The sequence below is a fragment of the Podarcis erhardii genome (assembly GCF_964252035.2).
Source record: "Podarcis erhardii genome assembly, chromosome: 13".
Taxonomy (NCBI): Eukaryota; Metazoa; Chordata; class Lepidosauria; order Squamata; family Lacertidae; genus Podarcis; species Podarcis erhardii.
Window position 1 is genome coordinate 3,177,188 of NC_138502.1, and position 15,687 is coordinate 3,192,874.

General features: G+C 47.0%; 1 protein-coding gene across 2 annotated transcripts in view; it reads left to right on the top strand.

Moving 5' to 3' along the window:
- Positions 1–5,808: 5,808 nt before the first annotated feature.
- TP53 (tumor protein p53) overlaps positions 5,809–15,687 on the top strand; it is a 30,393-nt gene continuing 20,514 nt past the window's right edge. Inside the window, exons 1-3 of one of the 2 annotated variants that reach the window (XM_081835753.1) lie at positions 5,809–5,937; positions 13,050–13,161; positions 14,727–14,933. In XM_081835753.1, coding sequence (XP_081691879.1) covers positions 13,087–13,161; positions 14,727–14,933 — 282 coding nt within the window. In that variant the 5' untranslated portion in view covers positions 5,809–5,937; positions 13,050–13,086. Of the gene's footprint in view, positions 5,938–6,525; positions 6,606–13,049; positions 13,162–14,726; positions 14,934–15,687 lie in introns of those variants that run through there. The other variant, XM_081835754.1, reaches the window with a different exon arrangement.

The window sequence follows — 15,687 nt, forward strand, 5'->3', positions numbered from 1 at the left end:
AGGCTGTATATTGTCTCCCGGCTTATTTGACTTACATGCAGAACTCATCCTGGGAAAGGCTGGGCTGGATGAATCCCAAACTGGAATTAAGATTGCTGGAAGAAATGTCAACAACCTCAGATATGCAGATGACACAACCTTGATGGCAGAAAGTGAGGAGGAATTAAAGAACCTTTTAATGAGGGTGACAGAGGAGAGCGCAAAATATGGTCTGAAGCTCAACATCAAAAAAACAAAGATCATGGCCACTGGGCCCATCACCTCCTGGCAAATAGAAGGGGAAGAAATGGAGGCAATGAGAGATTTTACTTTCTTGGGCTCCATGGTCACTGTAGGTGTTGACAGCAGTCATGAAATTAAAAGACGCCTGCTTCTTGGGAGAAAAACAATGACAAACCGAGACAGCATCTTAAAAAGCAGAGACATCACCTTGCCAACAAAGGTCCCTATAGTTAAAGCTCTGGTTTTCCCAGTAGTGATGTATGGAAGTGAGAGCTGGACCATAAAGAAGGCTGATCGCCGAAGAATGGATGCTTTTGAATTATGGTGCTGGAGGAGACTCTTGAGAGTCCCATGGACTGCAAGAAGATCAAACCTCTCCATTCTGAAGGAAATCTGCCCTGAGCGCTCACTGGAAGGACAGATCCTGAAGCTGAGGCTCCAAGACTTTGGCCACCTCATGAGAAGAGAAGACTCCCTGGAAAAGACCCTGATGTTGGGAAAGATGGAGGGCACAAGGAGAAGGGGACGGCAGAGGACAAGATGGCTGGACAGTGTTCTTGAGTTTGACCAAACTGCGGAAGGCAGTGGAAGACAGGAGTGCCTGGCGTGCTCTGGTCCAGGGGGACACGAAGAGTCGGACATGACTAAACGACTAAACAACAACAACAACCACAGAGATGAGGGTCAGTGTTGGTATAAAGGGAGCCTTGGCTGAAGCCTTTAAAACCTTAAATGGAGCGAAACAAGGATGTAGATTTTTTTTTAGATGCTCTGGCTGCAAGGAAGATAGGAAACAGAGAGCTAGGGTTGCTATATTTCAAGAGGTAGATATTGGGACAGAAAAAATTGTTCCCTGAGCCTGACTCCCCCCCAAAAACACCAAAATGGACATTTGCTATAAAATGTCAACGTCCGCCAAAGATGGGCATAGGTTAAACGACCCCTGACCATTAGGTCCATTCGTGTCCGACTCTAGGGTTGCGGCGCTCATCTCGCTTTATTGGCCGAGGGAGCCGGCGTACAGCTTCCGGGTCATGTGGCCAGCATGACTAAGCCGCTTCTGGCGAACCAGAGCAGCGCACGGAAACGCCGTTTACCTTCCCGCCGGAGCAGTACCTATTTATCTACTTGCACTTTTGACGTGCTTTGATTGGTGGGAGCAGGGACTGAGCAACGGGAGCTCACCCCATCGCTGGGATTTGAACTGCTGACCTTCTGATCGGCAAGCCCAAGTGGCTCTGTGGTTTAACCCACAGCGCCAGCCGCGTCCCCCCAGAAGGGCATGTCGGCCTCCAAAAAGAGGACGTGTCCATGATTTCCCAGACATATGGCAACCCTAATGTTGCAAAAATATTCCTGAACTGCAAAGGGGTTGGACTTGGGTCCCTTGCAACTTTACGATTATAAGGGCTGGAGATTTGGAGGCCTAACAAAAGTGAAACTGGGTATGAGCTGGTAGCAGATGGTACTTACGGATTCCGGCGGCATTTCTTTAAATCATTGATGCCTTGCTTTGTGCCCTTGCTGTGAGCAATGGTACGTTTTGCGGTTTGGCAAATTGCAATGAAATTGTTACGGCTTTTGGTTCATACAACAAATCCTTTGGTACAGGCACTCACACCCCACCCACGCCAGCCCCTGCGTGTGAGGGCAAAACTGGTTTGACACCCAACGGCCGCTGGGCACAAATTCCAGAAGCAGGTCCAAACGCCTCCCTTCCTCGACCAAAGTTTACCTTTTTCGGCAAATCCAGGCAGGCTTCGGCTCTCGCCTCTTCCCACCTTGAGCTCTGCATCAGTGCAGGATTTGACAATTCTACGAGCCCTATTCACACCATGTAGAATCAGACATTGAAGGCTTCGTGCAAATAATCCTGGGAACTTTAGTTTGCTAAGAGTGCTGGGAACTGTAGTTCTGCAAGGGGCAAATTTGCAATTGCTGGGATAGGTAAAGGTAAAGGGACCCCTGACCATTAGGTCCAGTTGCGGACAACTCTGGGGTTGCGGCGCTCATCTCGCTTTATTGGCCAAGGGAGCCAGCGTACAGCTTCCGGGTCATGTGGCCAGCATGACTAAGCCGCTCCTGGCGAACCAGAGCAGCACACAGAAACGCCGTTTACCTTCCCGCCGGAGCGGTACCTATTTATCTACTTGCACTGGTGTGCTTTCGAACTGCTAGGTTGGCAGGAGCAGGGACCGAGCAACGGGAGCTCACCCCGTCGCGGGGATTCGAACCGCCGACCTTCTGATCGGCAAGTCCTAGGCTCTGTGGTTTAACCCACAGTGCCACCCGCATCCCTAATTGCTGGGATACTTAAGAGTGTAAGATGAGCCCTCCTGGACCAGTTTGATGGCCAATACAGTGGTAGAATCATAGACAGGGCATGGGTAGGCAAACTAAGGCCTGCGGAGGGCGAGGTATAAATAAAAATTATCATTATCATTATCATTATCATTATCATCATCATCATCATCATCTAACCCAACCCATTGCAATGCAGGAATCTTTTGCCCAAAGTGGGATTCGAATCCACAACCCTGAGATTAAGAGTCTCATGCTTTACCGACTGGGATAACAGGGATTCACTTGGCACCTGGGGGCCGTTAGAACTGGTTTGGAAATACAGCCAAAGGAAACCTTTCCGATTTGGAGCATATGCGAGAGGCGCTGTTTTCAGTTGCCTTAAAACAATTTAAAAACAAATCCGCTCCCTGCAAGTAGAAATGTAGGGTGCGGTGAGAAGGGCTGCAACCTCTTTGCCTGAGGTCCCCCCCCCTTTTTTATTTCAGGGAATTGTTGTGACACGAAGCCCTCAAAGTAACAGTGGTTAAAAGCATTGGAGAGACCAAACCCCATTTATTTCAGCATCCTCTCATACCCTCCAACATTTCTCTGATGAAAATGGGGACGTCCCATTCCATAATGATAATTTTTACTATTTATACTCCATGCATCTTACTGGGTAAGCCCAGCCATTCTGGGCAGCTTCCAACATATATAAAAACATATTATTATCATCAGGGGGTTTGGGCTGGGTGTCCATCAATATGCAGATGATACCCAGCTCTACCTCTCTTTCAAATCAGAACCAGTGAAGGCGGTGAAGGTCCTGTGTGAGTGTCTGGAGGCAGTTGGAGGATGGATGGCTGGGTGTCATCTGCATATCGATGAACACCCAACCCACCCTTACTGTCTGCTTGTGAAACATGGACCACTTTTAAACGCCATCTCCAACTCCTCGAAAGATTCCATCAACAGTGTCTCTGAGAAATTCTACACATCACTTGGGAAGACAGGCGAACTAATATCAGTGTACAGTGGTGCCTCGCAAGACGAAATTAATTCGTTCTGCGAGTTTTTTCGTCTTGCGACTTTTTCGTCTTGCAAAGCACGGACTTTGGAAAAGCTTCAAAAATCACCAAAGTCTTCAAAAACCTCAAAAAAGGCTACCACACCACGTGCTATGAGTTGCTCCTCGAAGTCAAGTCGCAACTGCACCCCCTGAATGCACGGTTTTAAGAAAAAGGAAACAAACTTGCAAGACAAAGGAAACAAACTTGCAAGACGTTTCCGTCTTGCGAAGCAAGCCCATAGGGAAATTCATCTTGCGAAGCAACTCAAAAAACGAAAAACTCTTTCGTCTTGCGAGTTTTTCGTCTTACGAGTCATTCGTCTTGCGAGGTACCACTGTACTGGAAGAAGCAAAGATCACCAGTGTCGAAGCAACGATTCTTCAACATCCGCTTCGTTGGACTGGTCATGTTGTGCGGATGCCTGATGATCGTCTTCCAAAGCAACTACTCTATTCCGAACTTAAAAATGGAAAGCGTAATGCTGGTGGTCAACAAAAGAGGTTTAGAGACTCTCTCAAGGCAAATCTTTAAAAATGTAGTATAAACACCTACAATTGGGAAACACTGGCCTGCGAGCGCTCCAGTTGGAGAACAGCCTTGATCAAAGGTGTCATGGGCTTTGAAGACACTCGAACTCAGGACGCAAGGGAGAAACGCGCTAAGAGGAAGGCACGCTTGGCAAATCCACACCGTGATCAACTCCCGCCCGGAAACCAATGTCCCCACTGTGGAAGGACGTGTGGGTCCAGAATTGGCCTCCACAGTCACTTACAGACTCATTGTTAAAACTGTGTTTATGGAAGACAATCTTACTCGGCTACGAGGGATCACCAAAGAAGAAGAAGAAGATTTGACGACTGGCTCCTTCATCGGAGCCTGGAGAGTCAGGGGCCACGCTCCTCCACTATACAGCTAAATCAGGCTTCCTCAACCTCGGTCCTCCAGATGTTTTTGAGACTACAATTCCCATCATCTCTGACCACTGGTCCTGCTAGCTAGGGATCATGGGAGTTGTAGGCCAAAAACATCTAGCACAGGGGTAGGCAACCTAAGGTCCGGGGGCCGGGTGAGGCCCAATCACCTTCTCAATCCGGCCTGTGGACGGTCGGGAATCAGCGTGTTTTTGCATGAGTAGAATATGTCCTTTTATTTAAAATGCATCTCTGGGTTATTTGTGGGGCATAGGAATTTGTTCATTCCCCCCCCCCCGCCCCAAAAAATATAGTCCAGCCCCTGACAAGGTCTGAGGACAGTGGACCGGCCCCCTGCTGAAAGTTTGCTGACCCCTGATCTAGAGGGCTGAGTTTGGGTATGTTGTTGTTGTTTAGTCGTGTCCGACTCTTCGTGACCCCCTGGACCAGAGCACGCCAGGCCCTCCTGTCTTCCACTGCCTCCCACAGATTGGTCAGACTAATGCTGGTAGCTTCGAGAACACTGTCCCACCATCTCGTCCTCTGTCGCCCCCTTCTCCTTGTGCCCTCCGTCTTTCCCAGCATCGGGGTCTTTTCCAGGGAGTCTTCTCTTCTCATGAGGTGGCCAAAGTATTGGAGCCTCAGCTTCAGGATCCGTCCTTCCAGTGAGCACTCAGGGCTGATTTCCTTCAGAATGGAGAGGTTTGATCTTCTTGCAGTCCATGGGACTCTCAAGAGTCTCCTCCAGCACCAGAATTCAAAAGCATCCATTCTTCGGCGATCAGCCTTCTTTATGGTCCAGCTCTCACTTCCATACATCACTACTGGGAAAACCAGAGATTTAACTATACGGACCTTTGTTGGCAAGGTGGTGTCTCTGCTTTTTAAGATGCTGTCTAGGTTTGTCATTGCTTTCCTCCCAAGAAACAGGCGTCTTTTAAATTCTTTTAATCTGGGGATGCCTGAGCTAAATTAATGGATCCTCCACAGCCAGAGGCAGTTTACCTCTGAATGCCAGGGGTTCAGAGGGCTGTGGACTCCCTCCTGTTGATTTCCTGGGGGATGGGGCGGGGAATCTGGCCAGCCACTGGCCTTGCATTCTTGTGTCTGAAACTTTCATTTTCAACACGAAGCCCGTTAAGCGTGTTCAGAGATACAGTACTGTACTGTGTAACTGATCCCAGCGGCGGACAGCAGCTTCCTCGCCTGGACTCTGGCGCGCAGCTGCTCGCCGCGCTAAGCCCCGCCCCAAACCTCTTGCCCTTCCTCAAGATGGCGCCCGCGGCTTCCGCTCGCGAGACCGAGCTGACCCGCGGGAACCAAACAGGGGAATCCCCGCAGCATGGCCATTTCCACGCCTCCCCTGATCCCATCTGATTTTGCCGCCGCTTACAGTTCAGTCGGGCGAGGGGCGAGGCCGGTTCTGGTGGAGGGCCCGCTACCTGGAGCAGGTAAAGAGATTGCCACAGCCTTTGCCCTTCCTTCTTTTTTTGGGGGGGGGGTGTGTTTAGAAAACCGAGTTCCTGCCCACCCGGGTAAAGGCCAGGCGGTGGTAGGCGCGCGCGCGCGGGTTATGCGGAATTGTTTATTTTTTTTCTGGCGGGGTTGAGTCACCGGCCGATGAGCCGCTTCCGTCCCACGGATGAGCCCCATTGAAAAAGGAGCGGGGGCGTAGAACGTTGCCAGCGCCAGGGTTCCACGGGAAGAACGCTGGCGGCCGTCGCGTTCTATCCCGTGGAACGTTGGCGGCCGCGGGGTTCTATCCCGTGGAACGTTGGCGGCCGCCCTGTTCCATCCCGTGGAACGTTGGCGGCCGCGGGGTTCTATCCCGTGGAACGTTGGCGGCCGCCCTGTTCCATCCCGTGGAACGTTGGCGGCCGTCGCGTTCTATCCCGTGGAACGTTGGCGGCCGCGGGGTTCCATCCGTGGAACTTTAACTCCGCCGCCCCCGGGATATGCCCGTGCAGGTTCTATCCCGTGGAACGTTGGCGGCCGCAGTATTCCATCCCGTGGAACGTTGGCGGCCGTCGGGTTCTATCCCGTGGAAGGTTAGCTCGGCCGCCCCCGGGATTTGCCCGTGCAGAGAACCGGAGGAGGAGAAAGAGGAGGCCTCGCTTTGGTGAGGAACTTTCGCTTAGCACGGCGGGGGGAGAAAGGAGAGGCGCTTCCCCAATCTCCCCCCCCACCCCACCCCACTTTGCCCCCCAAGAGGGTCGGAAAAACGGGGCTTCCTTCTCTCCCACCCCCGTTCTTGTGCGTCCCTCGGAGATTGAAAAAGGAGCTCGCGGCCCGATCCCCGGAGGCGTTTACTCGGGAAGTAAGCCGCTCCGAATCCTAGCAGGGAATGCAAAAAACGGAATTGCAACTTGCAAGTTTATTTTTTTAAGATGTTGCTTAAGAGCCAGTGTGCTTCCTCTGAAGGTAGATCCATTGTGTTCAGTGGGGCTTACTCCCAGGTAAACGGTGCGGAGAGGCCGAGCCCCGGAGAGGCAACGTTTCTAGATCTTTCTGGAAGGGGGGGGGAACGTTACTTTTTTGGGGGGGTGCGATCCCCATCCTTACAGAGGTCTGAGGCCCCCAATGCAATTTTTAATGGAAGTGTGCAAAAATTGCAGGGAAGGGCAGGCGAGAGAGAGGGAGGGAGCAAAGATGCTCGCAAGTTTCCTGCTTAAAAAATGTTTCTGTCTCGGAGTTTTCGACCGCTCCACCGTCCTGAAAAGAAAAATACCCTGGTTCCTTCCAGCTGTTTTGGAATGCAAAAAAAATAAAATAAAAATAAAAATCTGGAGGGCGCCAGATGTTGAGGAAGACTGCTTTTGTGTATAGGTGTTTGTGAGAGGGTAAATGGAACCGACGTAATATGTATGTCCACCTCCAAAAAAAATCTGACACCTGCCCCCAGTATTCTTGATTTATCAAAGTGTCCCGTGTCGGAGGTATTTCATATGCAAATAGGTTTACTCGCTAGGAGAAGATGCTGCTACAAACATTCCATTCATTAAATTTATTTGCATATGAGTGAAAAATACTGGACGATTTGCAAGTCAGAAAACTTTTAGCGTCTGCTTTTCAAGCCTGCTATCCTTTTATTGTTATTTTACCAGGTATGCAAAACTTACGTCATTATTTTTGTGCCCTAAACTGCAGCTTTTACTTTGTGCATAAACCCAACACTAGTCCCAATCATTGATTTCCTTGTTTAACAGGCAGATAAAAAAACCCCAAACCCCACCGTGGGAACGAATCCCCGCTAAATGCGTCCCTGCCCCTTTAATAGAATTAAACCCTTGCCCTAGATTTACCATCTCCTCTCCCCCCCCCCCGTCCGCTACATGGTACAGTCCTCCCTGGCACCCAGCCTGGTGTCAGAAGGGACCATAACGATGCGCGGAGGGGCGATGGGGAACTGCTAGGCGCCTTATACATTTGTGTAAAGCGCTTTTTGCCCTTCTGATAACTCGAGCTTCGTGTGTAAATCGGTGCAGCGGTGTAGAAAGGATGGTGTGTGGAGACACGATAGGGAGCGAAGCGAAGTTGATGAGCTTTTTCACAATACACCCCCCGCCTTAAGGAATGGTACGGCCCAGGCCAATGAACCCTTTCCTGCCTGGAGGCCGGAAAGGAACGTACTAAGAACGTTTCTGCCTGGGGAAGGAGAGTTTAGGCCTTCCTCTTAGCTCTTATTTTTTTCCTACACCGATAGCCTGCTTAGGGTCCCCCCCCCCCAAAAAAAAAATAATTATTGGTTTTCACAACATTATATATTTTTTTCATTATTATTTTTATTAGACATCATCAGGAAAATCAATTAGCCCCATATAAATTTCTAATCTATTTTTTTTAAAAATATATATATATTTATTAAACTTTTGCAGAAAGAAAAAACACATAACAACAACAAAAGTAAGGAAAAACTAACAAACACAGTCAAAAATACACAAAAAAATAAAAATACAGAAAAATAAAATTACAAAAGAAAAATACTTAATTAACCTTCTTTCTTGACTTCCTCGCGCCTCCCTTTTTTGTGTTCCTCTTTACCCAATCAGATACAGCAAATCCTTGCCCTCTTTCAAAACTCATTTCTAATTATTAGAATCATTCTATTATGTCTCTGATCTTTTCTCCTTGTTTTTTAAAACACCTTTAACATTGATTACTTTGACATAATATAATTTTAGTCATTTACCCTCTTTCTATTACCTTTTTGCATATTTTTTCAAACTGTATCACTAATGCCATAATATTATCATATCTAACATCATTTTAACATTCATAAACTTTGCAGTGTTTCTGCAGATAATCTTTGAACTTCTTCCAGTCCTCTTCCACCGATTCTTCTCCCAGGTCTCGGATTCTGCCAGTCATTTCTGCCATCTCCATATAGTCTATGTTTTCACAACATTATAAACAAACAAACACACAAGACAAACAAACATCAATCATAGCCTTATTGAAAATTACACTTGTTAACATTGTGCTTCCCCTTGGTTGAATTTCATTGCATGTCCTTTTAACAGTTTTCCAAATCACAGTTCTTATAAAATTTAACTTAAACATTAACATCCTTAGATCTTCACAATATAAAATTAAACATATTAATTCGACACTTAACATAAATAAAATCCTGATTGCCTGCTTAGGGTTATTTGTTTGTGCATGCACAGAAAAGAATCAGTTTTACTTATTTATCAGTGCAATTATTATTATTATGAAAATTTATATCCTGCTCTTCCTAATGAATAAATGGATTTTTATTTTTAACCCAAAATGCATTCAACTGGTGGGGCTTCTGCTTTCAAATGCAGATCTGTTGGAAATTTGGATTTCATATTTTTTTTTTCTGTTGGCTCCAAGAAGGGCAACAAGGGAGGTGGGAAAAGGAGAGTAAGGGAAAAGGGAGCAGTATTTTTCTTACAAAAAGCACATACTTGGATTGCATTTTTTATTTTAGTCAGTGGTGTTCAATCTTTTTTCAAAGAGGGCCAGATTTGATGAAATGAAGGGCCCTGAGGGCCAACCAAAGTTGTTAACCTTTCCTTTTTTTAGGATTGGAGTTGAGCTTTTTAAAGGATTTTACCTCAGAGTTGTTGAGCTTTCTTTAGGACTGAAGTTGTTGAGATTTTTTTAGGATTTTACCCCAGGAAATAAACCACCACAGGGGCTGGATTAAACTGACCGGTGGGCCGGATTAGGCCCCCGAAATGGACTTTCGACATGCCTGATTTAACTGGTGGGGCTCCTGGTTTCAAATGCAGATCTGCTGGAAATTTGGATTTCATATACGGTACCTCGGGTTACATACGCTTCGGGTTACATACGCTTCAGGTTACAGACTCCGCTAACCCAGAAATAGTACCTCGGGTTAAGAACTTTGCTTCAGGATGAGAACAGAAATCGCACGGCGGCAGCAGGAGGCCCAATTAGCTAAAGTGGTGCTTCAGGTTAAGAACAGTTTCAGGTTAAGAACGGACCTCCAGAACGAATTAAGTACTTAATGCAAGGTACCACTGTATTTGGAATATCAATATAAATTTATATCTGTGACATCAAATGAAAATGATTGCCCAGGAAAGTACAGTGGTACCTTGGGTTACATCCGCTTCACGTTACAAACTCCGCTAACACAGTAATAGTGCTTCAGGTTAAGAACTTTGCTTCAGGATGAGAACAGAAATCGCGCAGCAGCGGCGCGGTGACAGTGGGAGGCCCCATTAGCTAAAGTGGTGCTTCAGGTTAAGAACAGTTTCAGGTTAAGAACAGACCTCCGGGACGAATTAAGTACTTAACCCGAGGTACCACTGTATTTTTTTCCTGTTGGCCCCAAGAAAGGCAACAAGGGAGGTGGGAAAAGGAGAGTAAGGGAAAGGGAGCAGTATTTTTCTTATAACAAAGTTCATACTTGGATTGCATTTTTTATTTTAGTAAAAGCAGAGTAAGGTGAATAAATGAGGAGGCGGGGAGAAGACCAAAAACAAACAAACCCCACCCTGAGGACCGGTGGCATGTTCTGTCCTGAATAAATATTTTCGAGAGATTAGCATCAGGTATAGAAGAATGCTTTAGCATAAACTGAGAAGCCGCCTCTCCCCCAAATACTCAATATTTTAAGCCAGCTTTTGTTTTGTAGGAATATGGGGAATACATATTATTACGTGGTGCCCACGAGTTGCTGCTCTCATGATCAGATAATTGAGTTAAGTCTGTTTCCTGTGGTCAGTATTAGTTGGTTAAACTTAGCGATGTGCCAAGAGAGTTCAGCTTAGTAGAGCCTGAGAATTTCGGGATATTTAAGATTCTGGGAGAATCCATAAGGCCATAAGGATCTCTTCCTTGGCTGATTGACACCTGTTTGGGATCCTTCGGCAACTGAAAAGGGTCATAAGCTTTCCTGCCTTTGCCCATAGCTGTCAACTTACAGATTTGAAAATAAGGGACCAGCAGCCTCAAAAATAAGGGATCAGCAGCCAAAATAAGGGATTTTCCCAGCATAGGTATGTTCAGCTTCTGAGCCCCTCCGAGCCAAAGGCAGAAAGCCCAGCCAGCAGCCAAACGGAGCCTCAAGCGGTGGTTCCCACAGCGCAGCAACCCGGCAAAGGGGATCCAGGAAGGAAAACCACCGTCCCCTCTCCGCTGGGAAGCGCTGAGCAAAGGCGAGTCCCCAGGCAAGGCGGCCGATTTGATTGGCACCAGGCATGCAAGCTCCACCCCCCAGTCGTTCTCAGACTCCTTATTGGGTGAGCAACGCAGCCAAGCAACACAGTTGGAGCCTCCCTCCTCCCTGGCCGGCAGGGAGGGAGGGAGGGAGGGAGAGGAGCTGCTTCCTTTGAAACCCGGGAAATTTAAGGGACATCATCAATAAGGGACAGCAGCTGGGATAAGGGACCTCCCCGCCAAATAAGGGACGGTTGACAGCTATGCCTTTGCCATGTTTTATTATCTTCCCCATCCAATGAGGAATGATGGGTCTTAGTACAGCGGTACCTCTGTTCTCAAACTTGATCCGTTCCGGAGGTTCGTTCCAAAACCAAAGCGCGTTCCAAAACCAAAGCGTGCTGTCCCATAGAAAGCAATGCAAAGCGGATTATTCCGTTCCAGACTTTTAAAAACACCTAAAACAGCAATTTAACATGAACTTACTCTCTAATGCAGGGGTCAGCAGGGGGCCGGTCCACTGTCCCTCAGACCTTGGGGGGGGGCAGACTATATTTTGAGGGGGGGGGAGTGAATGAATTCCTATGCTCCACAAATAACCCAGAGATGCATTTTAGATAAAAGCACACATTCTGCTCATGGAAAAACATGCTGATTCCCAGACTGTCCGGGCCGGATTTAGAAGGCGATTGGGCCGGATCCGGTCCCCGGACCTTAGGTTGCCGACCCTTGCTCTAACGAGAGTGCTGATCCATAAAATGAAAGCAATAAACAATGTACTGCTGTCACACCATCAAACCACAGATGCATTGGTGGTTAAGTGGTAGAATTCTCGCCTGCCACGCGAGAGGCCCGGGTTCAATTCCTGGCCAGTGCAACAGCATTTGTTTCCTGCTTGGCAGGGTGTTGGACTCGATGGCCCTTGTGGTCTCTTCCAACTCTATGATTCTATGATTCTATGAATCCCATCAGTAGCTGAACTGGGTTCCACAAAGTCCAAAAACAACAAAAAAAAGAGCCGCAAAAACAAAAAAGGCAAAATAAATAGCCAAAACAGACACAACACTCAAAACAGATGTGTGGCACTCCAAACGGAGCAGATTCGGCTTCTGAAAAAAGTTTGCAAACCGGAACACTTACTTCCGGGTTTGCAGTGTTTGGGTTCCAAGGCGTTTGAGAACCAAGGCGTTTGAGAACCAAGGGACCCCTGTAGCTAGACATGAGACCAGCAGTGCGATGCAGCAGCAAAATGAGCCAATTCGATTGTAGGCTGCTTCCAGGGTGGATCTGAATTAAATCAAATCGGTTTAAATCACTAGTCAGTAAGACTTGATTTAAATCCCGCCCCCCCGAAAGACTAATTCTCACTGGTATAATCTTAATAGTTACAACCAGATGAAGGGGTTGGACTAGATGGACCAATCTACAGTCCTGCGTTTCTATTGCTGTGCAGAAATATTGCAAATAAATTCATGTATACGAGTGACCTAGGTATCGTCTCTGCGCATCCCCCTTGATGGTTTGCTTTGGTGTAAGGGGGAGAAAGAGAACTATGATTAGCAGATTACCTGTTTTGAAACGAAGTCCTCCTCCCTCCCTCCAGTCCCCTTTCCAGATGTTTTGGACTACAACTCCCATCATCCGCAGCAGAGGATGATGGGAGTTGTAGTCCCGAAACGTCTGGAAAGGCATTGGGCTGGAGAAGGCTGAACAAAGGAGGCAGAGCAGGCCTAGGCAAACTCCGGCCCTCCAGATGTTTGGGACTACAATTCCCATCATCCCAGACCACTGGTCCTGTTAGCTAGGGATGATGGGAGTTGTAGTCCCAAAACACCTGGAGGGCCGGAGTTTGCCTAGGCCTGAGATAGAGGGACCAATATCTAACAAATCTGTATCTTTTTTTTTTAAGGAACATCTGTCTGTTTCTCCTGCTCCCGGCTTTGAAGATGGAACAGTTGTTTGAATCCGACGCGGTGTTCAATGAGCTATGGACTTGCATGCAGTCCAGCAAAGATTTTGAGGTAGGTGGAATTAGTAGAATTGTAGAGTTGGAAAGGGAACCCAAGGGCGGTTTGATTTAATACAGGTTGGATTTGATTTAAATCAGATCAATTTAAATCACTTGGTCAGTAAGACTTGATTTAAATCATTAATTTTTTGACAGAATGATGCATTATTGCTGGTATAATCTTAATATTTACAACCAGATGAAGGTTTCATTTTTGGAAAGAATAAATTTTCAGAGTGCTTTTTACAGTTATATCAAAAATTACTGATTTGGTTATACTGTTAGAAATACATAGAGAGATAATTGTGTAATTATTGTGAGGTTTAATAAGTGAACTGTTTATATTTGGACAACTTTTCTGCTGTACTTTCTTGGAAAGAGAAAAATAACCATTTCCTTAATAACAATCGAAACTATTTAACTAAAACAATAACTTTATAGCATATGTAGCCATGTTTGTTAACTGATGTGGTTTAATGGTTTTTTGTTTTGTTTTTTTAAACTTAGACTGAGTTTTAGCACACATGAAAAACTTAAAACAAATCCTTATTTCCTGATGAATAGCCTTTGGACTATAATGTAAGTTAAATAGAAAACTACCGTATTTTTTGCTCCATAAGACACACTTTTTTCTTCCTAAAAAGTAAGGGGAAATGTCTGTGCGTCTTATGGAGCAAATGCGTGGTCCCTGGAGCCGAAATCCCCAGGGGAGAAAAGCAGCTCATGCTCTTTTTTTTTAAGAAAGAGGGAAGGGGGTGTTGAAAGGAAGCAGCTGATCGGGGAGAGAGATAAGGGATGCTGGAGATAAAGGAGGCTGCCTGGGAGGGGGGAGGTAAAAGCCCATGGATCCTCCGGATTTTTGCATTGGGTCACCCCAAATTCACCATCAGATCACATAGCATGTCCATGGCTACAGCCTGCACCAAAAAAATCCCACGCACCCACTGTTTCGTGGGGCCACAGTGGCGCAAATACATGGTTACAAAGCACGGATCCACATGGATCCTCAGGATTTTTGCATTGGGCTACTCCAAACTCACCATCAACTCACATATCGTGTCTGTGGCCACAGCATGAACCACAAAAATCATGCACCCACTGTTTCATTCAGAATATTTTTTTCCTTGTTTTCCTCCTCTAAAAACTAGGTGCGTCTTATGGAGCGAAAAATACGGTATCTTTTGGCTATTGATTGATTGATTGATTGATTGTGTGACTGCGGTACATGGTTTTTTTGCTTTCATTTTATGGATCCATGGTCTCCTTAGATAGCAAAATTCATGTTAAAGTTCTGTTTTAGGGGTTGCTTTTAAAAGACTGGAAGGGATTAATCCGTTTTGCGTTGCTTTCTACGGGAAAGCGTGCCTTGGTTTTGGAACGCTTTGGTTTTGGAACGGAGTTCCGGAACGGATGAAGTTTGAGAACCAAGGTACCACTGGAAGAAGAAGATGATGATGATGTTTGGGCACGTGTCCTGCTCAGACCACATTGCTTCGGCTCGCTCAGGTCCCTTCAACTTGCAACCCCGTAATTCTCTTTTTAATTTCTTTCTCTCTTCCCACCCTCCACCCCTCCCAGGAGGAACTTCATAAGGACCTGACCCTGGAGACCTTTGACCTTCCTTTCCTGGAGGAGGGCAGTGCCCCCCAGGCGGGCGAACAGAGCAGTGAGGCCACAATCCTCTCCACCACCTCCGCCGTCCCTTCCACTGAAAACTACCCTGGCGAGCACGGGTTCGAGTTGGCGTTTGAGCCATCGGGGACCGCCAAATCCGTCACCTGCACCGTACGGAGCTGGGCAGGGGGGTGGAAGTGGGGCGGGGGAAAATATCTATTTTAAAAAATAATAATGGGTTGGGTTGCATTCAGGGCTGGATTTAGGTTTGATGAGGCCCTCAGCATCTGAAGGCAGAGCTCTGTTTAGGGCAGTTTTTAATGCTTGATGTTTTATCATGTTTTTAATATTCTGTTGGGACGCGGGTGGTGCTGTGGGTTAAACCACAGAGCCTAGGACTTGCCGATCAGAAGGTCGGCGGTTCGAATCCCCGCAATGACGGGGTCAGCTCCCGTTGCTCGGTCCCTGCTCCTGCCAACCTAGCAGTTCGAAAGCACCTCAAAGTGCAAGTAGATAAATAGGTACTGCTCAGGCGGGAAGGTAAACGGCGTTTCCATGCGCTGCTCTGGTTCACCAGAAGCAGCTCAGTCATGCTGGTCACATGACCCGGAAGCTGTACGCCAGCTCCCTCGGCCAGTAAAGCGAGATGAGCGCCACAACCCAAGAGTTGGCCGCGACTGGACCTAACGGTCAGGGGTCCCTTTACCTTTTAATATTCTGTTGGAAGCTGCCCAGAGTGGCTGGGGAAACCCAGCTAGATGGGCGGGGTATAAATAATAAATTAATATTAAATTATTATAAGCTACAGAAGGTAATGGGGCCCATTCTATGCCCAGCTGTCCTTTGTCAGCAACAAATTGTCGCCGATTTTTGTGTGTGTTGAATATATGCGATATGGTCATTTATGGACCTTGCAAGTATCTCA